This window comes from Crocodylus porosus, unplaced genomic scaffold (genome assembly GCF_001723895.1).
Source record: "Crocodylus porosus isolate Cpor-Errol unplaced genomic scaffold, CroPor_comp1, whole genome shotgun sequence".
In the NCBI taxonomy this organism is placed as follows: Eukaryota; Metazoa; Chordata; order Crocodylia; family Crocodylidae; genus Crocodylus; species Crocodylus porosus.
This window is the reverse complement of record NW_017728949.1, coordinates 79,644,717-79,672,382: the sequence shown is the minus strand read 5'-3', so window position 1 is coordinate 79,672,382 and position 27,666 is coordinate 79,644,717. Positions and strand designations below refer to the sequence as shown.

General features: G+C 40.5%; 1 protein-coding gene across 1 annotated transcript in view; it reads right to left on the bottom strand.

The window, feature by feature from the left end:
* Positions 1-988: 988 nt before the first annotated feature.
* The window catches only part of FMNL2 (formin like 2), a 133,235-nt gene continuing 106,557 nt past the window's right edge, over positions 989-27,666 (bottom strand). Inside the window, exons 17-28 of the mRNA XM_019553613.1 lie at positions 27,528-27,666; positions 21,407-21,531; positions 20,256-20,458; positions 17,254-17,488; positions 15,968-16,036; positions 15,718-15,798; positions 14,698-14,827; positions 12,021-12,184; positions 10,759-10,860; positions 10,195-10,293; positions 8,695-8,818; positions 989-3,157 (exon numbers count right to left, since the gene is read on the bottom strand). The exon at positions 27,528-27,666 is cut by the window's right edge and continues 146 nt beyond it. Coding sequence (XP_019409158.1) covers positions 3,048-3,157; positions 8,695-8,818; positions 10,195-10,293; positions 10,759-10,860; positions 12,021-12,184; positions 14,698-14,827; positions 15,718-15,798; positions 15,968-16,036; positions 17,254-17,488; positions 20,256-20,458; positions 21,407-21,531; positions 27,528-27,666 — 1,581 coding nt within the window. The 3' untranslated portion in view covers positions 989-3,047. The remainder of the gene's footprint in view (positions 3,158-8,694; positions 8,819-10,194; positions 10,294-10,758; positions 10,861-12,020; positions 12,185-14,697; positions 14,828-15,717; positions 15,799-15,967; positions 16,037-17,253; positions 17,489-20,255; positions 20,459-21,406; positions 21,532-27,527) is intronic.

Here is a 27,666-nt window from a genome sequence, read left to right as displayed (position 1 = left end):
AGCCTTGCTCTCGGGAGCAGGCAGCACAGCCCAGTGCAGGGCTTGAAAGCACACTGGGGACTCCAATTTAACTTGAAGCAGGAAGGGGTCTAGGACAGAAGTTTCATAAACTAGTTTGACCCAAATCAGTTAAGTCTGATACATTTGACTGGGTCTTATCTTAAGCCAGCTTTAGCACCTTTGAAGCTGGTTTATTTCACTGAACTTCTGATCACTTGAACCGGTTTATGTGGAACTTCTGTCCCTAGCCCAAATGTACACATCCATATCTTGAGAGACAAAGTGCAAATGTTCCCAGTGGAGGTGAACAGCTATATGAAAAGAACTCTAGGACTACCACCTTTTAGGGTGCTGAAGTTTAGACACAAGCTCTTCTGTGAGTATACTAGTGCCAGACACACAATAAACTCCTGATTCCACTGCTGCAAGAAAAGGTTTAAAAATACTGACCCATGAATGGACCTTCCTCACCTCCCACAAATTTCTGCTCTCAAATGAAGAACGGGGTGTCTGGGCAGCTCTATCAAGAAATGGACAATGTCTACATCCTCAGAAGAGAAGATAAGGAAAGAATGAGCTAGTCCAAGTTGACCCCCAGTATAAATCCACTGGAGATTAAAATGGCTGCTGTTTAAGGTTTTTAAAAAATGCTGACTGGAGTTTTATGTTCCTGCTTTATAATACTGGCAGTACTGCCAGCACCCAACAGTTGGCTGCAGTGGAGGCATATTCCACTTGTGGCGCAAGTGCTGGTTGGACGGAGATGGGGGAAGACGGGACCTGCAGTGTTTCTCAGAACAAAAATTGGAATCTTGAAATGGAGACGTTCACACTGAAAAAAGTGGTAGTTTATGCCAGAAGCCTGTGCTTTATTTTTGGGAGTTGTAAGTTGCTTCATCACTCCCCCGTGATCCATTAGCGTTAACAAGCTCTGTAAAGTTCATTCACAACTCAGCATAAACCTAAGAAAGAATCATGGATTACCATGTAGTAGTGTAAATAGTTTATTTGATCATATGCCAGGAACAGACCAGAAAAGTAACATGAACTGCTTTTATAAAACACTTCTAATATTGCTAGGAAGCAGATCTATTACTAGAAAAACATTAAAGAGAACATGCCAGTATTACAGTCCTTCTGTCTGGTAACATTATTTGCTGTCAAGGATTAAGTTACAAGATCCCTTCGAGCTTACATTTTGAGAAAATGCTTTGGACTAACTTCTTGAATCACTTTGCCAAACTGATTGTTTCTTGTACAGATTTGAAAACTTTTGTCACTGTCGGTGAAGAAAGGCAATCTTGGCATGTTCTCTTCAGCATGTCAAGTACACATAGCTGTAAGTGAGAACAGGTGGCAGTTTTAATGTAAAAGTTTGGTAAATAGGTAAGCGGAGGTCAATGTGGTAACTCTGAGCCCCAAACTGTTCATTTAGTTAAATATAAAAACAAAACAAAACTATAAGTTAAAATAACATTCAGATTGTATAGCACAGGCCAATGCATTTTTAAACAATATTTACAGTATTACCCAGAGGCTAAAGTGGGAATTAGAGAAGTGTAAAAACCATAAAAAACTGCACCAATTTTGTAGCAAAATATCTGTACATTTAAAAACAGATTATCATATAACTACACATTATCCGAGGAAAAGGGGACCTTCACCAGTGGTTCACATAAAGCACAACATAAAAGAAAGAAACTCAGTGGTTAAATACTATACAGTAAATTTTACAATTAACATAGTGTTGCAATGCTTCCAGGAAAGCTAAGCTATAAGCAAAATGTGTCTCCTCTGAAAGTACAAGTTTACCTTCAGTCCAGTTCTCGACTTTGGAGTAGGTCTTGTGCCCTGCCACAACAGGATCAGATAAAATTCCATTACAGCTCTAGAGTGATCTGAACCAGCAGGTACCGAGTAACGGTGCCACGCTTAATGCATACAGCTCCATTTTAAAGTTTCGACTGTAACCAACATAGCTGCAGCTACTGGAAAGTTGGAAGCTGACTCCATTTGAATACATGTGCCTTTACATTATGTGATCTGAATTCGATTGTCAAGGAAAAACCTAGTGAGGGGGTTACTGTTTTCACCAAATGATGCAAACTAGGCTTATAGATGGAATTTTAACATCTTCTCTAGTGGACACAAGATTATTTCACTGTACTAATAACTGAACAGCAATGGTCCTCAGAAATCCTAATACTGATTATTGAGATGTTAATATCTTAGTGCTAATTAATAAATACACTTATTCCAAAGCTGCCTCTATCTGAAGACCATACTGAATAAATCTTATACAACGTTCTCATTTCATGTAACTTTGCAATGCATTCATATTTTCTAAGTCTCCCTCCCTCATGATGCATCCCACATTGCACACTGGCATATAAAAAGAATAGGTGTTCATTTGATATAAACCACATGTTCACCGAATGACAGGTTCTCACATCCTATTTACACTGATGCGGAATCTCTGTATGATAAAAAAGCTAGTTATGTTTGTAACTCTTTCCTTCTTACACACTGTAAGCCTTTATATATAAAAGCTAGTAAGTGCAGCTGAAGCTTAAGGTTAATTCCTTAGCAGACAGCACAGGAATGCATTTAAAAGCTTGAGTCCACAGCAGATGGCATCCAAGTAATACTTATTTACAGCCTATCAGGAAACCAAATAGGGCTATTGAAGACCAACCACTAAATTGCATGTAACAACAATAACAACAAGAGAGAGAGAGAGAATACAACATGTATTTTACATTTTGGTTAAAAATACTGAATAATGTATTGGTGTACAAAGATACCCAATCAAATCAAGTCCTATTGCTTTGATTAATTTGAGTAGGTACTTCAATTTTAGGCACTTGTTAGCTATGGTTGAGTGGAGAGCCCATTGCTTTTACGTTCCTATGCATTTTCTATGTCTGAGCCCTTTAGAAGATAATTTTGACTGTGTTCCAGGTTGTAATTAAATGGTAGCACATAGAGTTCACATGGACAAGTATCATTCAAGCACACCCTCTACTTTACACATGCAGGTCTCCAGCTCACATGGTTATTTCAGCACCATTTACAGAGCGCAAGTTCTGATCATCAAAGCGTCGTCGAACACTTCTCCTCACCGCATCGGCTCGTCGGTAGGGCTGGTTTCTAAGATCTGCAAAAAGGGAATGGCATTATCAGAAATGGGTCAACTACGTATACTTCTGTCTAGACAAAAAAAAAGTTCTGCTGGAAGCCAATCAAAGCAGCTTGTGTTGAAAGAATAGAAGGGTCTTTAAAACCCTTTGAGAACAGAATTGAGCAAATACTGATTTGTCCTTTTATTAATAAGACACTCAGAAGAAAGGTAATACTGGTGGCATTCATGTCTAAATGAATCAAGCTTGAAATACTTCCCCAACTGCCAGGTAATAACTCTTTCTAGGAAAGAGTTTGTGGAAGGCAACATCAAGAGAAAATGTTTTAGCACGACTGTTCTGGTTTTTTGGGGGTTTTTTTTTTATAAATAACCACTACAATCACTGCATTTTGACTGAAAAACCATGTTTTTCCCCCCTCTCAAAAGGGCTGGAAGCTGAATAAATACACACACACAAAGCAGGATGATGATTTAAGTTTTTGCCAAAGCAAGAATGTTTTTATGTCATATATACATCTATCTTTGGTGAGATGATACCTAATAGAAAAAAGGTAAATGCCCTGGAGTTACTGTGTTTCAAGAATTTCAAGTTCTCTTCTGTCCCATTGCTGCTAACCTGTTCTGACCTAGTGATACTTTCCACTTGGATGCAGTCACAGTGGGGGCTTCATTTCTGCATGACCAGCTCTACCTCTCTCCATTCCTGGTGAAGTCAGGATAAATTTAGCTCCCACTCTCTCCTAGTTGCCCATTATGAAAGTAAGCCTCTTGGGAATGATAAAGGGATCTAGTCAGCATGCGCAGTATAAAAAATACTGAGAATTTGGAATTTGGACTACTTTTAAATATTTTTCTATAGTAGGTGGCCCAAACTTGACTGTTGAAGGAAAAATACGCAGTTATCAAGTCACTATTCTTGCTGCATGCAGATATGAACTTAAAACTTACAAATAGATGTACTGAGAATACTCTGTAAATCCTAACAGGTTGGTTTCTTCTGCCAGCAAATAAATTTCAGTTGGTCTGGGGTACCTGAAGCCTTCTCCAAATCTGAATTTGCACCCAAAAAAGTGGCTCAGAGAGCCCATTTAAGGGCAGGTCTTGTATATCCCAACTCTATACAGCAGAGGGAGAAGTTGTCATGTTCAGCTTTTGCCTGCATACTCATCTGTACAGCTTCTAGTCCATCTTCTATTAGATGACCATGCAGCTGGCCTGGGATTGGAGAGAAGCAGAACAGCCTGGACATCAAATGGAGAGTGAAGGACCAGTGAATATCTGAGACATTTGTGGAGACAGGACTCAACTGTCTTAGAAAAAACTTAGCCAAACTTCCCTCCATGGAAGAGGAGAAAAAGGAGGGCACCATACCTCAAAAACGTTAAACAATCCACTTAATGGCTCTGTCTTCTTCCACAGCTTGGAAAATGCAATGAAGCACCTGTCACCTATCTTCCATCTAGATCTCTTTTTTCCAAGTTCTACACTGGCTGACTGGGTTGCTGAAATAGTGCCCTCTTCTTTGCTGACAATTCAAGAAGGGCTCTGTCACAGAGGAGATGGTGTTTCTCCCCTCCCCAAACAGTAATGATGAGAGAAGTTTAGAAATCCACTATACTGATGAAGAGAGAAGTAACTGGGGGAGAGAGAAATACCCAACTCACTCAGAAGAACTTCAAACCTGTAACCCATTTCTTTTTTCCCATATTTGCTGAAGCCACACAAGTGGGTTACCATGCCCCTAAATTTTAGTAACACTGGTGTTTGCAGGCCCTAGGAGGAAATGAAGAGATTAAAAATCAGAAGCAGAGATGTACAGGGATGTCATTTATTGTATGTGAGGTGCCTTCCCTGAGGAGCTCTGCAGCTCTTACCTCCCCATGGCCTTTATGTCACAGGTAGAAATAGAGTACCCAGGGAAACTACAGTGGCCCAGGGGACAGTCAGCAGACATGGCTTCTTGGACTCCCTGCAAAGTCACACCTCTAATTCTGAACAAAAACGTTATAAATTAGGTTGGAGAGGATCCTGCACTTAGACATCTGACAGCAGAAATGTCTTTCACCCTCACCCACACTATAAAACAGCAATGTGAAAGCAGAGATAGATGTCTGTAAGACACAGGCACATTCCCAGATTACAAGTGTAGCTCATGGTTTTTTACTTTCACCAGTATTACATTTAGCCACATTTAATCAGCAATTTGTCTGGCATACAGAGAGAGGAGGAAGCCAAGTAAAAAGTGATGCTTGCCAGCTCTGTGTATCCTCCACCACCGGTGTGCTAGAAGAAATCCTTACCCTCGAGTGAACATTTGGAAATTTAGTGATATTATTCTTCTTTAGGGCTAAACAGAAAAGAAAACAAAAACACAAAAATGATGGTTAAGTAAAAAATGGGATGGAAAATGAAGAGCAACTCAACTCAGCGTTCAAAACTCCCAGGCATGTTAGCCAATAGAGCAAGAAAAGAGGGTAAGGCCAAGGCTATGAAAGGAGGTTAGAAACAGGAAGGAAGGACAAGATGGCCACCCTGGTCTCTTTGCTAACAAAATTCCAAGCTGCTTTGAAGATTGGCTCCAGGAAGATAATACAGCAATTAACTTGAAAGAGCAAAAACTATTGCGCGGATTATAGTTTGCAATCTTATTAAGAAGCTCTCAGATATACATACTGCAAAAGTAGGAAATGAAACACAGTTGTCTTTACAAGTTACTGATTTCTTAATCCACGACAACAGTGTTAAGATGCATGCTGTGTTAAATACACACTTTCATACCTTGTGGTGCAAGCTGTAAGAAAAAGACTATCCAGTTCCATGCCAAGATTTTCATCAGGAAGTGCTTGCTACAGAGACTTGGGAACAAAGTTCAATGTTTCCTTTAATTTCCCTATCCACATTCAAGTGTCTGTCCATAAAATGTATTTGGAGTTGGTTCTGACCAAACAAGAATCAGACTGTGAATCTGGCTCTCAGTGAACTATATGATCCAATGAATTTTAGGACTTTCTGCTATATGGCATTGCCATTACTAGGGCCTGAACCCAAAGCCTACATCCAGTGTTCCACAATACTCGTCAAATGGCCACTGAAGGTACATGTACCATGGACACACAAATGACTATTGTTTGCTTGTTAATTTCCAATCGTGTTAAATCCAGCTGGCATGGAACTGAAAAACAAAAGTGAGTGTGACAGAATGAAAGAAGATTTAGTGTTCAGTTTGTTTCTTATCTTACATGCAGACATATACATGCAAGCATTAGTTAAAAATGGCTGAAAAAATAAAATAAAATTAATGCTCCTCCCAGAAGCACAGGTAACTTTCAAGCCAGGAAGCAAAACCCAGAGAAGTCCCAGTCAGCTCACGTACACTGTAATTCTGCTCCCAGGTAGCAATCTTAGGTATTGCAAACATACAACATAAACTGCTGCACAAAGCAGGAAATTTTGAGAGCCCAGAAAAGATAACATAGAAAAACCAAGTGAACAGTCACTTTTAAGACTTCATTTGACCCAATGAGTCTCTCATAAACTGCATGGATCTGTACTGCAATAAAGCTGCCAGCAAGATTTTGCTCTGGCAGCAGGCTGTGACTTCCACCACTTGCTGTTCTATGGCATTTGTCAAGCTGATAATAGTGCCTCTGAGATAGGAGATCACACGTGCCATGCACAGAATTGATGAGAGGAAATAAAAGGTTACTGCAAGACAAGAACATGCAATGAGATGACGACATAAAATACAACTCCAAGTGGACAGCAGACAATATGACTATCCATTCAACATTCATGTGGCCCTGGCTGAGATCCATACAAACGGAGAAATGTCAAAAACCTACAGCAACCTTTTTTAAGAGCATCAGATGTGAAAGAGTAATAGTTTAGTAATGGAATTCCTCAGTGAGAACAGGTTCGCAGAAAAACCGAGAGCCACGCTTGGCGGTTCGAGCAGTAAAGGGCACTGTCTTCAGCACTGCATGGAAAATAATAGCCAAACAAGACAAACAGAACACAGTAAGAAGCAAAGATCTATTGCATTAGTACAATGTTAGTGCTTTGTTAAAGACATCCTGGGATGGTTTTACATGTTCTGATCAGTTATTTAATTGCAATAGCATTTGCTAGGCTGGGTTTCTGTGGGAACAAAGAAATTTCAAGGAGGCTCCAAATAAAAGATGTTCACATTTCACAGCTGTCATTGGCTTTTAAAGTTCAGTGCTACAATCTAATTCAGAGAGGAGTGTCCCACATGATGGTGGCTTACGAATCATTCGAGTTAGCATATTCCAGACCTGGAACATTTTTTCTGGCTCTAAGAGGCACCATCAATTTAAAACAATACTTGGATCTGGTAATGGTTAGTGCATCGGACATTCCTCCGAGCATATTTAAAACTTGTTTTTGGTTGGCAAAGCACAGTTTGTAACAGAAGAATACAGCAGTGCAACTCAGGGAGTTCTAGAGCCTTTGATAATTTTTAACTCTGTTGAAATTGACTAAATATGATATTGCAGGTCTTTACTAGAAGGACACAGACAGCGCCTCAGCAAGTCTTGGTTTGAAAACTGCAGGAAAGTTACAGCTCTGCAGCTTGCCAGGAGAGAAAAGCCTTAAATTTCTTTCATTCTTCAAGTGCTAAAACTGCTTTCTTCTCTCAAGAAAAAAAAAAAAAATCATAAAAACCAGCAGAATAAATCCTGGCCAAATACCTTCTTTTCTTTGGTTCAGTGCAATAGAAAAAGTGTTCTCTAAAACCATCAGATTGTTATCATTCTGTCCCTTCCACTCCAAGGGTACAGAATAAACTCAACTATCAGAACAGCTATATATATTAACAGGATGCTCTTGAACACAAGATAATTTAGAAGACATCTTTTTCTTTTAATCACAGAAGCCTTTTTGCATGCAGTGTTCTGATCACCTCTGGCTATATGCTATACTCCCCACAACCCAGTGTTTGTGGCAAGTACAAAGTTTTAGTCTGCCCAAACTAGAAAGAAGTAAAACCATAGCAATTCAAGATTATAAATCATTCAGGTCCGACCAAATGATTTGTCCTCGGCTGTGCGTTAGCACAAGGCAGTTACGGTTAGTACTTCTGAATGAAAAAGCAAGCGCTTAAATAACATTAAACATCAGTCACTTGGTTTGCGGGATAAAGATTTGCAATGAAAGATTTGTATGGCATGCATATATGGGGAGAATGTCTATCTGGATCAGACTGATTTTGTCTATAGCTTATCACAAGCTCTAAGTGTGTCATGACAACATGCTGAACCTAAAACTTGAGACGAAGTTCACCTGTCTGAGACCTAGGCCTATGGAAAATGCACAGGGCACTGCAACCAGCTAAATCTGGTTACTAGGTTTTGTTACACACTACTAAGAAGAGTGAGTTCATTCACATCATTAGAACCAGCTTTCTAAGGTACATGTAAACCATACCTGTTTGTAAAGCTTTACAATGGTTAAGATGAAATCTACATGCAGCCATATTATGATGGCGCTTGTGAAACAGCCACTCAGCCTTCTAGACAAAATTCCTTTACCTGTTATAATATCTTCGATGGCACCATCCTTCCCCTCATACACGTGCCTATTATCTTTGACTTGCCGTCGTCTTAGCTCTGCAATTAGCTCTTGCTGCTGTCTTTTTGTTTTATGGGAAGGAGACTGAAAGAAAATGGGAACAAAGTTCAGTGAAGAGTGATACCCAGAAGCATCCAGTTGCCAAGTTCCCCTTTTCTGGAGTGTTCAAAAAGTCAAATTCAAGTTTGTGTGTTTTACAAACATTACCTGCTTAAGAACTAATCCAAATTTTACAGATCAAAGAAATTAGAGAAGGGATCATTTGTCTCTGCTTGCAAAGGAGGAAGGTCAAAGTTTGCAAGTGTTCTTTAAGCTACCAGTCCTATTGCTGTCCCCTGCTTAATTTTCCTCCCTCATTTATTTAATTGCATTTTTTAAAATCTGTAATGTATTGCTGAAGTGACATAATGGGCATGCTCCTTTTGAACCAGAAAGGGAGTGTAGAACTAGAGTGAAGCATACTTACCAGCTCGAACTAAATACCCACTGGCAAATGCTACCAAAAGCACCCACTGACAAACTGGCTGTTAGGACTACAGCTGGTTCTCCTTGCCAAATGTAAAGACCCAGCTCCTTGATTGCATGCTGGGAGAAAGCTCGCTATAAAATGGAAACCCTGGCCGGGACAATTACAATATTATTGAGATAGGTTTTGGAATAGGAAAAAGGGGAGGAAAGCTTTTACATGTTAGCTTATACGTAGACGGGTCAAGAGAAATTCAACATATAGACAAAAAAGAGGCCTTAGATGTTAAAGCTAAGGAATAAAGCTGCTGCAGGGCTAGATGATGAAATACTTTCTTTCCCATCTAATCTGTGCTCTGCAACTTGTACAGCAGATAAGGCAGAATGATTCCTTTCTATTTTATTTCTAGTCTGTTCTGGGATCAGCTGACTAAGATAATAGCAGTATCTTACAAGCTTTTTTTAATAAAAAGAAAAATTGTGAATAGCGTATCATGATTACTAGTTGTGACGTTCCCTGAGCTAAGAATTACAACTTGCTAGAAGAAGACATGTACATAAGGCCAGGCTATTTTATAGAGCAGTGATTCTCCAGAGCAGGGGTGCCTTGAGATCCTTCCTTTCAAGGGTGCTGCAGGGTGCAGTACAATGTCAACACTGTCAGGTCCAGAAGATAAACCCAGAGATTTCACATAGGAATTCACAGCGTTGAAAGTATTCTAACTGCTGTGATCTTTCTGAGTCCTTTCCAACAGAAGAATTGCTTTATTATTCTTCTATAGTTAAAAAACAAGTGAAAACTAGGAGCTAGTATTTTCTGAGGGGTGCCTTGAATATGTCAAGGGGTGCCTTGAGTCTAAGAAGGTTGAGATCCACTGTTATAGGGCCTTTTTACCTCCATTTGCTAACAAACCCCTCTAGGGGGCAGAGAATTGTTCCTTACCTTAGAAACAAAATATTCCAGTAACATTAACACAAAGTCCTGTACATCATACCTTTTGGTCCTGTTGCTCCATCAATGCTTCTTGCTCCAGAAGTTTTTCCATTAAAGCCTGTTCTTGCTTTTTTCTCAGCTCATTCTCCTCTTCTGCTTGCTGTTCATCGTAAGGACCAAAAATTCCATGTTTTAGCAACAAACTACTACACACGAATAACCTCCTCTTATCACAAAAATTAGTTAAAAATTTAGGAATTCATGCTCAAGTTATGTGCATTAAAGCAGAGAAAGAGTACTGTGTAGGCATTTAGCAAGCTCTAATATTAAAGGTGTATACACCTTTGCCAAGACCTCTCGGAGAAATATGGGTTCCGAAGTTTGGTTCAGTGTCCTAGACAGTCTTAAGAAAATGGCTGTTTGTTTTGTAAAATCCTAACACAACTACATGCTCTATGCTGGTTTTATTGTTTCACAACCCTGCTGTGCTGTGCTCTTTCATGGGTCACACTGTTTTCTCATTTTGTACCTTTCCATTGAAGCTGGGGGAGTGATAAAGTGTTCTGTAAGCCACCAGCTCTCCCTGTCATAGTCAAATCAGAGAAGTAAACTTATTTCTGCTTACCTTGTAGGCTTTTACAAATCGGACAAAGACTGGAAAGAAGACTGATGGGGGGGTTGTCTTGGGATTCTCCCCAAAATATTTCACAGCATCATCAAAGGCATCCTGTAAGAAGCACATTTTTACTGAGCTCTGTGGATTCCAAAATGAACTCACTGCCCATGTAGGTCGTAAGGGGGACACTGTCAGCCTCTCTTCCTCTGCATGGAATCTGTTCCTGCCTGCATTTTTGTATCTGCAAAACTAAGTGTGGATGCAAATATGACAGATCACCACACTCTTTCCAGGCTGCTTTGCCTACACAGGCATGTGTTTGGCAAAAGCACTCATATTTGCACCTCTAATTCATAAGTTTGTGAGTCATATTTGTCTGCAAAGGGGAGACTGTTTTGGGATGTGTACCTCAATGAGTTTGAAAGGTCTGTCTGAGAAGAGGGACCTGGGTATAACCAAAGTGTGTGGAGAAGAGTGACAAAGTGATCAGTATCCTGGAGGGATGTATTTCTAGGGAATTAAATAATACAAGTCAATATTCAGAGCGTGGTGACTGGATGATTCCAGGGGTAGACAGTTGGTGGAACCAGGTCTGAGAGATAATATAGAAAAGTTCTTAACAGCATGATGTGAGAGGCTGTGGAATCTTCTCCCAAGAGTATTGTGAGCCCCTCATTTTGAAAGTTCAAAAGAAGACTATACAATGCAAGAAAATATGCTATCCATCTGGCATAGGCAGTGGGACAGAACAGATTTTTCCCATCTCCAATTTTAATGGTTCAGTGATACTACAGAGTTTTGTTTTGATCTGCTAATTTGTTGGTCAAACTAATTTTACTCCTGTTTTTTTCACTTGAATAACAACATTCCGGCTAATCTTTTGGGATCTCCAAAATAATGGCAGCAGTGCAGTTTAGATCAGTAGTGAACAGAACACAGATTTGCTGTGGGAGGGTGGGGGCAAGATACGACAAATCTTAGACTGGGTTCCACTACTTTTAAACTAGTCTGTGTGCAGAATTTCAGTTCTGTTATGGATATAGATAGGTTTCCGATCACTGATACCAGTAAAAGTGGTAGTGGCTATACCTGGCCTTAGTGGATGAACCATAAACACCCCCAGAAACTAATCAAGAACTCTGCTGATCCTGAACCTCTTCCACTGCTTGCTGAAAATTAAATCACATTGAACAAAGAGAAATACCTCTGATTCAGCTTCTTCCTGCTTGGTCTCTAAATCACTTTGGCAAGAATTGTGATTAAAAAAATACCTGTGCTATTTTTGCATCATCTTGTAGTTTCTTTAGTTTTCCTTCATTGTTTTGAATAAACTCCTTCAGCATAGTATTGTGGTCATGCATAGTGTATTCTCGCTTGGTCAGTTCCAGGCCTCTCTGGAGCTCCTTTACATCCAGCAGGACATTTTCAAGTGACACTAAGATGCAAACAAAAATGCTAACTTACCAGTGCAGTAAGAGTACCAACAATCTGTTACATGCTAGGCATGTTTACACATGCTTTTAGATGCCTCTAAAATTAATGTGCATGAGCCTAAGGTGATTTAGGCACGCGTCCATGGGTGCACATTCTAATCTGTATTAACACAGGTGTACGGACCAACTTGGGACTAATGTTAGTCCCAAGTCAACGGACACACACCATGTTAGTTCACATTAGTGCGTCTGCAAATTTGCTAATGCAATTTAACTGGTCACGTATAAATCTAGTACCTGCTTTACGCAGGTATCAAATTTCTTCTCAAATAGCCTATGATTGCCATTTTTAAATTGCATTAAGGGTGCGCATGTGTAGACACGGGCCCTAAATGTGCCTTAAAATTGGGCACATTAAATGCACATGTGGAGACATGCCTGCTTACACTCTAACTTCCAAATGAGAAGGTCGGTAAGAATCAGGCCACAGAACAGGTTTGCACACATGGTAACTATTCATAAATATTAAGTAACATGGAACCTGCACAAAATTCTTCATCAACATCATCATGCATCTTAGACACAAAATTCACAAATGTGCTGCTGCAGTGATGGTTTGTAATCAATGTCTGACAGTCAGAAATTCTTGTCTAGGGCTGTCTCATCTGTAGTGCTTGATAAGTACACAACACATAATGTAACCTCCAATGCAGTGGAAGAATGCAGCTTCCTTGAGTCTACTAAGGGCTAAAGAGGGCTCTAGCTTACAAATGAAGGTCTTACCATAAGCGTAAGTAACTGAGAAAAATCAGTTATTTAAAAACTGACATCATGAAAGCTCATTTTTTTTAAAGTTTTTTTTTCTGAATTACTGAAATAGACACTCATAGTTACAGCTTCCTTAAACACATTCATTATTTACAGTGTATCAAACTCAGACTGGTGCAAGCACAATCAACCTAAAAATGTGAAGGAATATTTGCAAAATTGATTACAGGTTTCCCTTCCTTTATGCTGTACATGCATTCCTGGAAAATGGCGAATAACTCAAATTCGCATAAAGGGAACTCATTTTACAATTTAACAAATAGGGATATGTTCCAAGACCTTGACTGTACTGACCCCCAGACCCATTTCTACCACTTTTACAAGACAATTTCAGTACTCACCAACAGTAGACAGTACACACAAGCACAGGGTGGTGGTGAATGTTTAGTTGGTATGAAGAGAGGGTGGTGAAGGCTTCATTGATGGACCAGGGAAAGGGGGAGGAGATAAGCTAGCAGGACGCTTAGAAGCCATAAAGGGATGGCAATCACAGAAACACACATCACAGACAAGTGAGGAGCACAGATCCACACAGAAACCTATATTTTGGTGTGCATCACCCCGCACCGCACAAAGTAGCTGACTTGCAGGCTTCCACCACGCCGATCGCATAAGAGTGAATTTACCTCGCATATAACAAATTTTTGGTATAAAAAGGGTCATTGCATAAGAACAAACTCGCACATACAGAACCCGCATAAAGCGAGGGAAACCTGTATGCTATATTCATCAACTCTATTTCTGATGCCAATCCTGTGACAGCTATTCAAATAAAAGGGAAGGATGCAAAATAAATATTGTCCACCAAAGATATGTTTTATATCTTTTAAGACCAGGCCAAAGAGATGTTTAACAATTTCAAGTGCAGCATTTATATGGATTGTATTTTTTTTTTTTATCACAAAAGTGGTCTAGCAACTAAGAACCACAAAAGTCTGATCAATAATCACTGATTTAGAAATAGTTATTATACAAAGAGTCTTTAACTGGTGCCACTCTCTTCATTTTCTTCCATTCATCTGCAAGCACCTCTAACTTGTAATCCTTACAAAATGGTGTCTAATGACATTTCTCAGTCCTTAATAGCTGTCTCTTTTTTGTGATGGCAAACCTCAAGGACTCGATGAAAGCATGAGACACCATTGTGGAGAGCTAACACACACTTACTAGACGTGCTTGTAATACTGATACCGATTTCCATCTGTAGTCTTTTAACTATGTACCTATTCTAATTTAAACTGTCACTGAGTCTGTCCATTTGGTCTAGTGTATTTTTTTTTTATTAGAAGATTCAACTTCCACTGCAAACTACTTGGACGATAAGCTCTTTGCGGCAAAGCTAGCCTTTGTGCTCTGTGTCTGTACAGAGCCTAACACACTGGAGTCCTGGCCCATGGCAGGGGCACACAGAAGGTATGACAAAACAAAAAGAAAATAAACATCATTTATTAGAAGAGTTGTTTTTGGTGTGTTTGTTCATTTTTTGCAGGAATCTAGCCGCACATTCCTATTTATCCAACCTTCTTCTGGTACCAGCTACTATGCATCTTAAAGAGTAGCTTTATCACAAGGCTAATTTCCATACAAAATAAACTGCTTATCTTTCTTTAGATGGTTCCTGAAATAGAATGGCAATAGATGGCAGAACCCAGTTCATGTTCCCCTATTAGTATGTTGGTTACAGTACCTGCAGCTGCTTTCTCCACGTAATGAAGTTCATTGTAAAAGAGGGATACATGCTGATACTTCTCTTTCACAACGTTGGATATATAGTGCAACAATGTTTGTTTTCTGTCTGTTGACTTTGTTTCTAATAGCTGGAAGCAAAAGTAGTGTTGGATTAAGATGTAATAAGGGCCAAATCATAAATCAGTAGTTGACTGAATCGATACTGAGCTATCTTTCTCCCATTGTTTTAAAAGCTGACTAGAATTGCCTATAGTTCTCTGGAAAGATGAGAGACTAGCTGAAGTCAGACTATTGCATGCTGTGTGATTTTTTCCACTAGCTCTACCATGCACACTCATCTTGACCTGTTGTCACAGTCTTAAGCATCTGTTAAGCAGCACAATAATTGTCTCAACTGTGAGCTGGAGTTTTGATGAGCCTGCTAGGCTTTAGCAGCCCAAGGGTATGGTGCTCAAAACAGGTGAGGAATCATGTCATGAGGTCTTCAGCACTCCTCATGGGTCTGGAAATGTGGTGGTGGGGAGTGATGGCAAATAATGCTGCCTTGACTTCTCTGCTGCCAGATTTCCAAGCCTTGAAGGTCAGATGGTATGACCCTGTGCACAGGGCCAGGGCCACAGGAATGATCTGCCATGAGGGTCTAGGGCTGTGGGCCTAATCTGGTCCTACACCAGTTTGGGCTCTGACTTCATGTGCCAGATCAGGCCCTTGGGGGCAAAAGACTGGTCATCACTGATCAAGGCATTCAAACGTGCATCTCCCCAACCCCTCAGGAGCTCCTGTATACTTTCCATTTTTATTCCATTTTTAGATCCCACGTACCCAGAAGGGCAGCCTAGCTGAAAGTCAGCAGTTAAGACAACAGCATGTACAGTCTATTGCAAAACTGCCACTAACACTATTGTGTGTGCTGGGTTGCAATGAAGAAAGGAGTAGTAAGCATCCTCCCACCCAAATTTAGATCTCAGGAAGGTTGCTTTGTCCTCCCCACCCCCACCCTGCCCTGCCCACTCCTTACCAAATCTAAACTCTGTAGTTTAAATCCATAAACTGCTCCTCTTTTACTGCTGTTCATGTAGTTACCAAGGGCCAAGATTATCTACCAAAGGAACAGAAAGGGTTAATATGAATATATATGCATGACACTGTTCACTTGGGAAGGTAAGTTTTGATTGTAAAAATGCAGGTACATTTCAGTACACAAGGACTGTTATTCATTAAAATACATTTACTGTTAAAGGCATTTGTTGAAATAAAATTATGCTTACCTCCAGTATTTTTTTGAGCTTTTGGGATGACTTTATTGAGACGGATGCAGCTATTATTGCATGTAGTTGCTAAAGGCAAAAAAGTATAGTTAGTACACATAACTTAGCCATAAAATCAATGTCTGAACAGTCAAATACTGGAAAACTCTGTTTTCAGGCCTGCTCAGAAATATCAAAACACAGAATTTCTCCTTCCCTCCATCTATGGATTTCAAGTTGCTCTGCACTTTAACATGGTGCAATAAACCACAAATATGACTCTACAAAGCCATGATCTTTGAGATTATGAAAAATGTACTACATTGAGTACATTCAGAGAAGCAAAAATATGAAACAATGTTTGCTTGATTTCAACTGATTAAAAAAAAATATGATTTCTATTTTAATCACCTGTGTCCCAATGTCTTTATAAATCTGAACCTACATCCATACACACACCCATGGATTCTGCAAGCACACAGTCCTATGTACAAGTGTTGCAGGCGTACCTTAGGATAACTGTCTCTGAAAACAAAAATGTAGCCCATTAAACAAATGCTGTAGGCAGTTTTGTGCTATGGTCATTTCACTCTAATGGGAGATCTATTCTGGGGTCCTACCCATGACTTAAAGCACTTGGCAGGATTATAATAACAACATTGTATTGTAATCAGAGCAAAAAATTGCTCTCTTTGATTATTTCTTTTCTCTCCTTTCTTCTATTCAAAGCTTTTAGCTATAACAGTCTCTATTGGCTTTGTAAAAAGGGCATCAGGATGTTAAGTGCTTCTCTAGAAATGTATCACTTAAACTTTGTATCAGTTCGATTCATAGAGCTAACCTAGTGAAAATTGTTGCAGGACAGTGTGTAGAGCCCAAGAAGAGAGCATTTTAACCACCTCAGCTGTGATTACTGTAATTACATTCTTAAACCCATAGTAGAAGTAGACTGGTCTGAAAAATACAAAACATTTTCCCTCATTTTCTTTTAAAATATTTTCCAGTGAACTTTTTCTGAGCAACTAGAGCTGGTAGGCAACGGTGAAAAAACACAAAAAGTTAAATCTATCTTTTAAAAAGTGATATAGAGTGTGGAAAGACAGGGGAGACTCAGGATTTTTATTAGGAAATCCTAATCTCAGCACATTTTATAGGTCAATTCTAATTTCATCTCTGGATGACTACAGGTTGTACAGAAGGCAAGGTAGATTTGTACCTTATAAACTAACTAGGTCAGAGATGCATAAGTCTTTGTAGGCAGCAGCTTACTCCATCAGATACTAAGTTCTGTAAGCTGTCTCACTTACTGGTGTCAGCATCTGGATACTTTCTGCAAAGTTGCCTATGAAGGCCATGATAGTCATCTTCTGCATTAGCCGCTCTATCTTACTGAACTGCATCATGAACCGATCTTCATCAGACAGATTCTCAATAGGTTTCCTTTCCCGCTCATAGAGCCGTAACACTTTCACTTCATTCTCAGTAGGTAAGAATCGCATCAAGCATTCAACAAAATCAACTGGCAACGTCTTCAGGTCAAATCTACATAATGACAAACATAAAAGTTGGTGTGCAACAAGAGAGACTTATCCAAGATGACAGAGGGCTTTGCTTGGGCAAAACTTATCCATCTTGCTTCCCACCACCAGGATCACTATTCAAATGGGTGGGATCCATTATTCCTTCCTTCCTTCCCTTCCTGCTAGATTGGCAGTACCTGATTTTAACTAACTTCATTCACTAAGTAAGTGGAAAGCATTGGCCACAATTTTATACTAGCTCAACATGGCTGTGGGGGCTCAATTCTGCAAAGTACATGTGCAAAGAGCTTCAAGATTCAAGTGACGGAGAGATCAACTAAATCATTTATCAATTCAATTTTTGAATGCTATCCTCTGACTGTCGTGTTATTCCTGACCAGCAGCAAGAGTGAGTCTAGGGAGTGTAGAATGAAGGTGGACAGAATGTGTGACTAATCATACATATCACTGGCCTGATGAAGTTCATACTGACACTCGTGTCATCTTAAACATGTCTGTTATCCCAGATATGCCCATGATTCCAAACATTTATATGCAAAGGAGTGGTGCAGAGGAGACAACTTCAGGTAATTCACAGTCCTCCTGATGTTTATTCTTGAGTCTCTATATTCTCACTTGAAGTCTAAAGTAAGCTTTTTTTCTTGCTATTCTGATGTGCAAGCACAAAGACTTGCAAGAGCGAGGTCTGTGGGAATAAGCAAAAAGATGACCAAGCAGAACACAGAGCTGCCAAGAAAGGAGCTGAACTGCTTGCTAGCGGCTGAATGAGGGAAGACTATCAGATAAAAATAGAGATGACTAGACTAAATATATCAGATGAGGGGGAACCGTTCATCTTATTTAAGACAGAAAACAGTAGGATTTTCTCTTGGAATAAAGCTTTTTTTCTGTGACCCTCCAGACACATAAACCCATTGTCCTGCTTTAAGAATCTGTGAAGTATCGCAGTAACACTTTTTCCCCTGGGACAATGGGTCTAATTCAGTTAACTGCCATTCAAGCTGCATGTGTAAATGACTGTCCCTCCCCTGTTTTTGTTGAGCAGTGTTTCTCAACCCGCGAGTCATGACCCAAAAGTGGATCACAAGAAGATTTCAGAGGGTCGCAAGCCATGGGTTGAGAAATGCCGATCCTGGGAAAGCGCCATAGACTGCGGCAGGGCAGAATGGTGGCAGGAAGGCGCCTGTCCCTACCAGCAAGGGAAAGGGCAGAGGGAGAGCTGCAAGGCTGGGTTGGGTGTTCGTGAGGGTGGAGCGGCCGGGAGATACTGCTCTGGGGCGAGAGGGGTTGTGACCAGGCTGCCTGGCGTGGTGCGGCAGCCCCAGCACAGGGTGGAGGCTGCCACAGGCCTCCCTCCTGTCCATGCCAGGGCTGGATTCACTCTGCTGCTGCCCATATGAGCCAGAGCCACTGCAGCCACTGCACAATGGCCTGAGCGGGAAGGGGGCAGCAAGTTGTGGGCTGGGAGTGAGGAACACCAGCATGGCCCAGGGGGACTGTGGGTCATGCACCAGCAGGGCCAGGGGGTGTGGGTCGGGAACCTTTGCAAATGGGTCCCAGTAGAAAAAAGGTTGAGAAACCAGTGATCTGGAGCAGGGGTGGGTAAAATAGCTCAAGGGCTCCAGCCCACCAGCTAACTGAATCCAGCCCATGGCTGCCCCTACAGCACACCACATGGGGCTGAGCCCCACCTGGGGCAGCCTGCGCTGTGCTCCAGTCCACTGGCCAGTGCACAAAGCTTACTGGCGGTGCTGCTCCTAGTGCAGCTGCAGCTGCCCAGGTACTGCTCAGCTCCCCTCGCCTCCAGCAGCAGCTCCTCCTCCTGCTGCACCACTCCAGTGAGTTGTTTGGGGGGGGGAAGGGGGGGGTGCCGATGCAGCCCACAACAACTCATCAGAATTCCCCATGTGGCCCCCAGGACCAAAGAACTCCCACCCCTGCTCTAGAGCCTCCTAGATTACGTTTGGTTCACTCTTCTAATTTGGTGAAACACTATGTACATCTGACGATCTAAACCTCCATTTGAAGTATCATCATTTAACAATTTGTAGATGTTCATTGTGGCCACAAACACTACTTCTTTCTAGACTTATACAGGAAAAAGTAATAATATCAGACACATCAGTATTCGATCATGAAAAAAAATGTTGGCTTTGACGGCAAGTAATTACATATGATAAGTTCCAAAGACTAAAGAAGCTGAAAAATGATGGATCTGAAGAAGGCAGGACCCCAAATTGCATTCCTTCAGTTAAGATTTGTAGTATACACCTGTATCATATTTGCATTTGGCATCGCGTATAAGCATTACATAAACATAATATCATCTAAATTGCATTCAGTGCAGTTGGAATACATTAAAAAATGATGGAGCAAACTAAACTATTCACCTACTCCTAATATTTACCATATAAAAGTTTCAGGATTTCTTTTAAATTGTAGTTGCGTAACTGGAATAAAAAAATAATCCATTTGTGGCATGCTTTGAAAAAAAATTAACTAGCTTTTATAAAGAAGGGCCCTGATCATTTTTATTGCCTTGTATAGTAATAACATAACCTAAAACTGCGAATTAACACATTTTTGTAACAGCACGCCAGTAATTTGTAGGGACTCAGAATGGTTCTATCCTTACTCTTGGATTATTTCCAACTGCAAAACCCTTTACATTATCTGCCAATACAGAATTATATTCACAAAGTTTTACACTTAGCAAAAGATAGTATAAATCTTATATAAGATTTCTCCACTGACAATTTTTTACTTACACATGAATAGCTTTGCATATTTCATCTGCTGTCTTTCCAGCTTTTCTTAAAGTGATGGCAAGATTTTTGGCCCTATTTGCATCCAATAATGTGACCTTGTTTGACCCTTTTTGAGTGATCTTTTGCTTGCTTGACGAAAGATCAATAGCTGGCCCTTGTGCTTTTGTCTTAAATATTTCTTCAAATTCATCCACATTTAAATCCTACAAAGGAAAGAACTTGTCATACAAATTTTAAAAACTGCTGATATTTTCCCAGAATTCCATAAGAATGCTTCAAAACTCAGTGTATATCAGTATCAGCCACACAGTATCAATACACTTGTATTCACTCTTGTAGAAAGTTATCTTCTGCAATAATGGTCCAAGATACTATAATATTAATTATCTTTAAGTGACATTACCACAGAACAGTGTATTGGGAAAGGATAATGTAGTAAGGAAGCCAGAGTTTGCTCCTGCATCAGGTGACTTTCTAATATTAGACCCAAAAATAACCACAATACTTTTTCAGGTTTTTAACCAGCTCCAGGATTATGCACCCCTCTGTCACAAGCACCATGCATTGGCTGCATGCTAAATACTACTACATGGTTGCTCAACACCTCCTGCATTAGCTTTCAGCCATCTATAATGACAAGTGGACATCAGACCTGAAGAAGACTGCCTTGTGGTGGAAATTTTGTCCATCTCTGTCCCAGCTACACAGTTGGTCCAATAAAAGATATCGCCCTAAGCAATCCTTGCCTCTTGCATAATTCCTGGGCCATCACAGCTACAACATCACTCTAACACTACAAGTGAGATTAGTTTTTTTATGTAGGGAAACTGTAGGATGACCATCTTGATTCATATGTTTCAAGCAAAGGTGCACATTTCTAAAGTCAGTTTGGCTATTACAAAATTTTGGCTCAGATCATCAGCTGGGGGGAAAGTGTGCAACTCTGCTGATACTAATACCATTATACTGTTTTGTACCAGCTAAGGATCTCATCTACTATTTGAGAACCATTTCCGTTACTTGGAACTGGTCCTATGAACAGCCCAAATAACAACTTCCAGGTACATTTCTTATAATGATCTATCCATGGATGTACATTCTCCTAAATTGCTCCCAGTGCTGGGAAGTCAAACAGTGCTTAGTACTCATACCTCCAGGATCCTTTCATCATCAATTTCATTGAAGACTGTCCCATTAATCTGATTGGGTTTAAGAGCTACCCAATTAAAGACTGGCATGCGGAACTTCGTCTTGATTGGCTTCTTGATCTTCACAGCTAAAGACATCAGAGAGAATGAAATTACAAATTCTAGGAGAATTGGAAAACATCTGGAGAAGTCAGACAGCAGTCTTCACAGACAGCATATCAACACTGAGGGAAGAATTGGCAAGAGCTAAATTATCCATTTAAAAAGCCTGGAAAGACCATGCTGCCTTGGCAAAGAGCAAGGAAGAATTTTTCTCCAGCCATGTAGCTGTTTTAGGTCCAATATTCCCAAAGCTGGAGGTTTTGAACGTTTCATAATGTTCATTTCATAAAGCAAGTGTCGCCTTACTCCATCTGATGTAGCAGGGTGTTGCCTACCAAAGGTCATGTCTCTCTGACCCAGTTAATCTCTAAGGCAGTGATTCCGAACCACAGTATTAGCACTATTAGGTGGGCAAACACTTGCATGAGTCACGAGATAAATCCAGATATTTCAAATGGGGATCCTAGTGTTAGAAACAGTCTGGCCTGTTGTGGTTTTCCTGAGTTCTTTGCAACTGAAGAATTATCCTATTACTTTTCCACAGTCTAAAAACAATTGAAAGCTGAGTGCTGGCATTTACCAAGAGGTGCTTTGACTCTAAAAAAAGGCTGAGAACTACCACTTTATAGTGCCACCCTGCTCTACCTTCTGCCTGACTCTAGGTTAACAAAGTTAACCACCTTTGTTACTCCAAAACAGTGTGTGTTCTTAATAATTTCTGGAGTGATTTAAAAAACAATGCTATTTTGAACTCCTCCAGAAAGTGGATAAAATGGTGTGTGGCCTTTGATTTTTTCTGCAGCTGCATTTCCAAACTTACCTTAGGACCAGATCATATAGGGCAACCTGTTGTTATTAATGGGTGCTGAGTGAATCAATACCTTCAAGTACTAGGTTGCTGCTGGATTATACTACTCACTCCCAACCACCGAACTTTTAACAGTAGTGCCTCAGATACAGATAAAGCTGACCCTGATTAGATCCAGGATTTTTAAAAGGGGGATTAGGGAGCAGCCCCCTATCCTGCATGGGTGGCTTCACCCTCTCCCCTACAACACTGGTCAGGAATACCCCTTTCTTCCACTGTGCTCAGAGACATGCCCCCCTCCCCCACCTGCTGCTGCCACTGTCCCAGGGGCAGGAGGGACGGGAGGAGGCTCCAGAGCCACTCCTGCCCTGCTCTAGACAGCTGCATGGCAAGCTAGACTCAGCAGGACACAGCAGCAGCAGGCAAGTTCTCTATACCATGCCTGCTCCCAGGATAGCAGGGAACACTTGGGGAGACCAAGCAAGGAGAAGGAACCCACCATCTGTTACTGCTGCTCCCCCTGGCTGGCCTCGAGCCTCACAGACGCCAAGGTGGGAGTGGCTGGGGAGCCGCCCTGCCCTGGGTCTGCAGGGACCACGGGGATAGAAGCAGTGGTGGATGGTAGGGGCAGAAATGGGAGAGGATGGGATATGCCATAGAGGGTAAATGGAGGAGGAGGAGGCACTAAAAAACAAAGTCACCAACTACTGCTCCTGCAGCACAGACTGAAAGGATTGTATGATGGTGCCACTGCACTGTCTCTAGTTCCACCCCTGAAGCTGATATCAAGGCAGCAGTGTTATGACAATTCCTTTTAACAAACCTAGTGGTCCTTGCTTAACACTTTCCTCCCCCTGATTAAAGTGAGGGAGATGGCTGTGGCTGAGGATTTATCCAGAATTGGGTCTCTCTGCCCTGAATAGATTCAATCAATGACAAGATAACAAAAAGAGAAACACTTTGACGACACAGTTACAAGAAAACAGAGACTTCTATTGCCTGGGGTGAAAAGAATCTGATGTTTCACCCCAGCCTGAGCTTGTTTGTATTTTTGAAAAAACAGGGGTTGGTTCCCAATTTTAGTATAATTACATACTGGGATAGTAAATGGTTTTTGCTTTTCTGATTGTGCAGCACCACTAAGTCTCAAAATAATTTTGAATGGACACCACTTGGGGATGGAGACTAACTCTTTTAGCCAATGAGCAAAAAACAACTACTAGCAAAATGGTTTAAAGCTGGATGTGGGAAAAATGCAAATTAACTGCTGGGAAAATCTTTAAACCTAAGAACATTAGACAATGGAATAAGCTGCTGAGGAAATTTGTGGAGTTTCCATCACTGGAGATCTCAGGCATCTAAGGAAACTGGTTTTAAAGAGGGGACCCAGAATAGTTTAAGAGAAGACAGTGCCCTAAAATTAGAAATGCACCAGTGCTCCTAAGTGACAAAGGACTTTGAATTGTGCCTGAAATTTAAGTACATTTAATGGTCCTGGCAGTTACTAGAACATTGTAAAAGGAAGATTTCTCCATTAATGTGGTTAAATTATTTCAAAATCTGCTGTGTCAAGAGTAGAAATAGTCAAAGAGAGAGAAGCCTTGCTGCTCCTTTCCCCAGTGCAGGAAAAAAAAAACCATTCAAACTGTAAGACTGTTGTCTAGTCAATCACAACAAAGGCATGTGGATAATGTAGCAACATTGGTCCACAAGGCTTCCAGCTGTAGGCAGGACCCAATACTTCCGCAAATAGGTGGGTTCAAGCCATAAAATTCTAATCCAGATCCAAACTTTTGCAAACTTCATATACCAACTTTTGTTCTGAACTCATCTCTTCTTCCAGGATTGAAGTGCCTCCCCATCTCCACTCAGATCAGACCATAATGCACTCTGCCAATGGTGCAATGCTACGTATGTGTGGTAGACTTCATCCCAATCCCCCCGCAAGGAGCACCTATAAAGTCCCAAAGTGATTTGCCTCCCTTCAGTACTTTTCCATGCATTGTTTTCCCCAAAATACTTTTCTCTCCTGCATTAGAGCTGGGCAAATGCTGAAAAACTATTCTCTTAATCAAATAATTGCTTCTCATACAATTTTTCACAAGAATCCACTTTGTGTCCATGTCCTTTTTGTGTTCACTTTTTAGGCGCATTTTAAATGAACAAATGACTGACAAGAATATTTGCTGAAACAATAAATTTTCCATAATATTGGGAACCTTCACAGTATTAAATTTCTAATGTATGTATTCACACAAGGAATCTGAACACAGGTGTTATATTTATCCAGTCAGGAAGCAGAAGCACATTAGGTGATCTGTGCATAAATCAAAGGTAGCCAACTGAGTCTGACTAATAAATCAATTGAAATGCTTGTGCACACATAAAAATTACTCAATGAAGAATTCATAATAATGAGTAAATCAAAATACTGGCTAAATTATAATCTGCTCCTTTGCAAATTAAGAACAGAAAAATATTCATCATAAATTCCTTGCCCAGTTCTAAGAGCAACTATACTAAGAGATGTACAGAAAAATGTTTCAATAGAGATCTTATTCTTTCCTTGAGAAATAAATGCCATCAATGTAAACAACAATCATGCATACACACTAGGGCCTTGATTTCACACATACTGAAACCACTGACAATAGGTCCCAAGTGGGAATAAACTCCACAGATAAACTTTGTAGCAGCTGGTCCCAATTCAGCTCCTCACTCCTGCACAGGATTTAATTCCAACCCCATTCTGCAAAAACCTGTGTTTAATTGCAGGAATGCACTCACTGTCATTTAAGTCAATGTCCAAAATTCAAATTAAATCAATGGGAGTTAAGGACCTGCTTACATGCTTTGCTGAACTGGGACCTTGGTGCTGAGAACAATTCTAGTTGACAACATTCACAAAGTTAGTTAATGGGTCATGCTACTCAATCTTCACATCTGTTTCAAACATGGTTTACACCATACTGATATTTTCAGCCAATTAACAAGCAGCTCAGACTTTAAAAACAAAAGAAAAAATGAAGCATGCTCAACATGAAAACAACACATCAAAAGAAATGGCCACACAGCACAAAATGACAAAAGGGAAAGGGAAATAAATACTTAGAAGCACGAAGGAACCTACAGAAAAGCTTGATTGGCCCGTCTTACCCGGAAGCAGAAAGAATAAGGAAAAAAAAAAGTGATGGTTAGCATAGCAAAATTCATCACTTCCTAAAATCCTAATACATTATGCTAACACCGTCACAGGGAGAAACGTTCCCTCTTCTGGAGACATCAGGATCTGCTCAGTTATTCCCTTATGTGCAAATATTCGTGAAAAGGTCATTTTCCTAGGCTGGCCCAAAAATGCTGCAGAAACATGCAGAAAAATGCTGCAGTAAGCTGCTGTGTTTGAGGCTCTGCTGCTGGATCTTGCCACTTCCTTTATACACAAGGGATAAGGATCCACTGAGGATTTTTTACCAGTGGAAATACTATGCCACATTAGAATACAAAGTGAAAGAAGGAATGATATGGTAGCAGATAGCTGCCTACTTTACAGGTCAGGTTACTGCAGATTCAAGTGGAATGTGCATTAAATCATATGACAGATGGCACCAGTGTCCATTTTAGGGGCTGTCTAAATCCACTGCATGTTATTTTTCTTAACAGGACATGCAGACAGACAGGCCACCCAGCCACATCAGCACTCAATTTATTTACTCACATGTGAATACTGTAAGTAAATCCTAGCTATTGGGACAGAAAATGACTTAGCTGTTTAGCTTCCTGTGGTTCCACATACTCAGCAACTGCTCCAGGATTCGAACACAGCATTCTTAATCAAAAAAGCATTTTTAAGGTTGGGAGGCATGAAAATCTCCCAGCCTTAAAACAGGAATTGGCGCTGAACGCCTGAGAATTGCAAAGGACCTAGGTATAATCTTTTCTTCTCGTTAATGAGCCTGGTTCAGAGAACTGAATGGATTTTAATGGGCTACATTGCAGCATGATGTATACTCCTCCCAATCACTTCTGACTCAAAGAAAATTGTATTAATTGTTCCAAGAAAATATGCCATAATGGAGAACAGCCTGACTGAGCACCAGATTTACAGGAAGGTCCATGACAAATGACAACAGTCAAGAAAGGATGGAGAAGAGGTCAGCCAGGAAGACAAGCTGACAGTGTGACAAGCTTCCAGATCCTGAAATCAGAGTCCCCTCCTCTGCCAAACACACTCCTTGAATTTGAATGTTGGACCCATTTCAGGAAAAGCAAGGTGAAGAGAAGCAGAGAGCACTGAGGCTTACACTTTGCTAGTCCAAGAAGATGTGGTGCCAAGTGAATATTACAACAGCACGCATGCCTTGAAAACTACGTGCTGTTTTTAAAACCTGTCAGGAAAAGCTTAATCAGTCACCTCAACAATACATGCATTTGTTTGGGGGTTTTTTAACACATTCCATTACGCTCTAGTTCCATGCGGTCTCTGCTTTTCAGAATTTTCCTCCACCAGAGGAAGGTTAAGATTTAAGAGCTGGAGTAATTCGTTTTAAAAACAGCTATTAATCTGAACTCCTCAGCCTCTCTTACTGGACTTACAGTGTGTTCTCCTGATTTCTTGTAAGGGTGAATTTTGTAGACATGAAGTAGTACATTAAATTAATACAATTAGAACTGGTTTGGAAATTGCATTTCCCCCCTACCCCATCACACAAAAATACAACAAACCCAAAACTTTCCATTTTTGACAAAGAAATTCTTGAAAAACCTAATTAACCTAATTAATCAGATAAATGTCAAGAACCCAAAACTATGCATTTTTTTGTTTCAAGCCAAAAAATTTGAGGCTTGAAGAAAGACTGAAAATACTCTTATAAAAACAAACATTTGTGTAACATTTTCTGTTTTACCAAAACAGCCAAAGCAAAATGTTTCAGTGGTACACTTAGAGCAAGCTCAAATCTTAACAAGAGGAAGAGACGAGAAGGAGAATGCTTCCTAGCATTTCCCAGTAATTAATAAATTGCTTGTCCCAGGAGGAATCAGCCCCAACAGTTCCCCTTAGTGATCTAATCATGGAGTTCCATCATCTTTTCTTTAATTGACTAACTGTTAAAAGGTCACTCTCTGATGGAGTCCCTGAGCTTTTTATTTAATTAGTTTCACGAGAAACCCTCAGAGCACTGGTGTGAAGCATCCCCATCCAGATAACAATTTTACCTGCTAATCCTGAGTTGAAAACCACCGTGGGGGAAGCTGTTCCTGGCAGGGGGGGTGCCGATGGTGGAGGTGGGGGTGGAAGCGGAGGAGCTGGCACTGTTTCTGCTGCTGGACCAGGAAGAGGAGGCGGTGGAGGTGG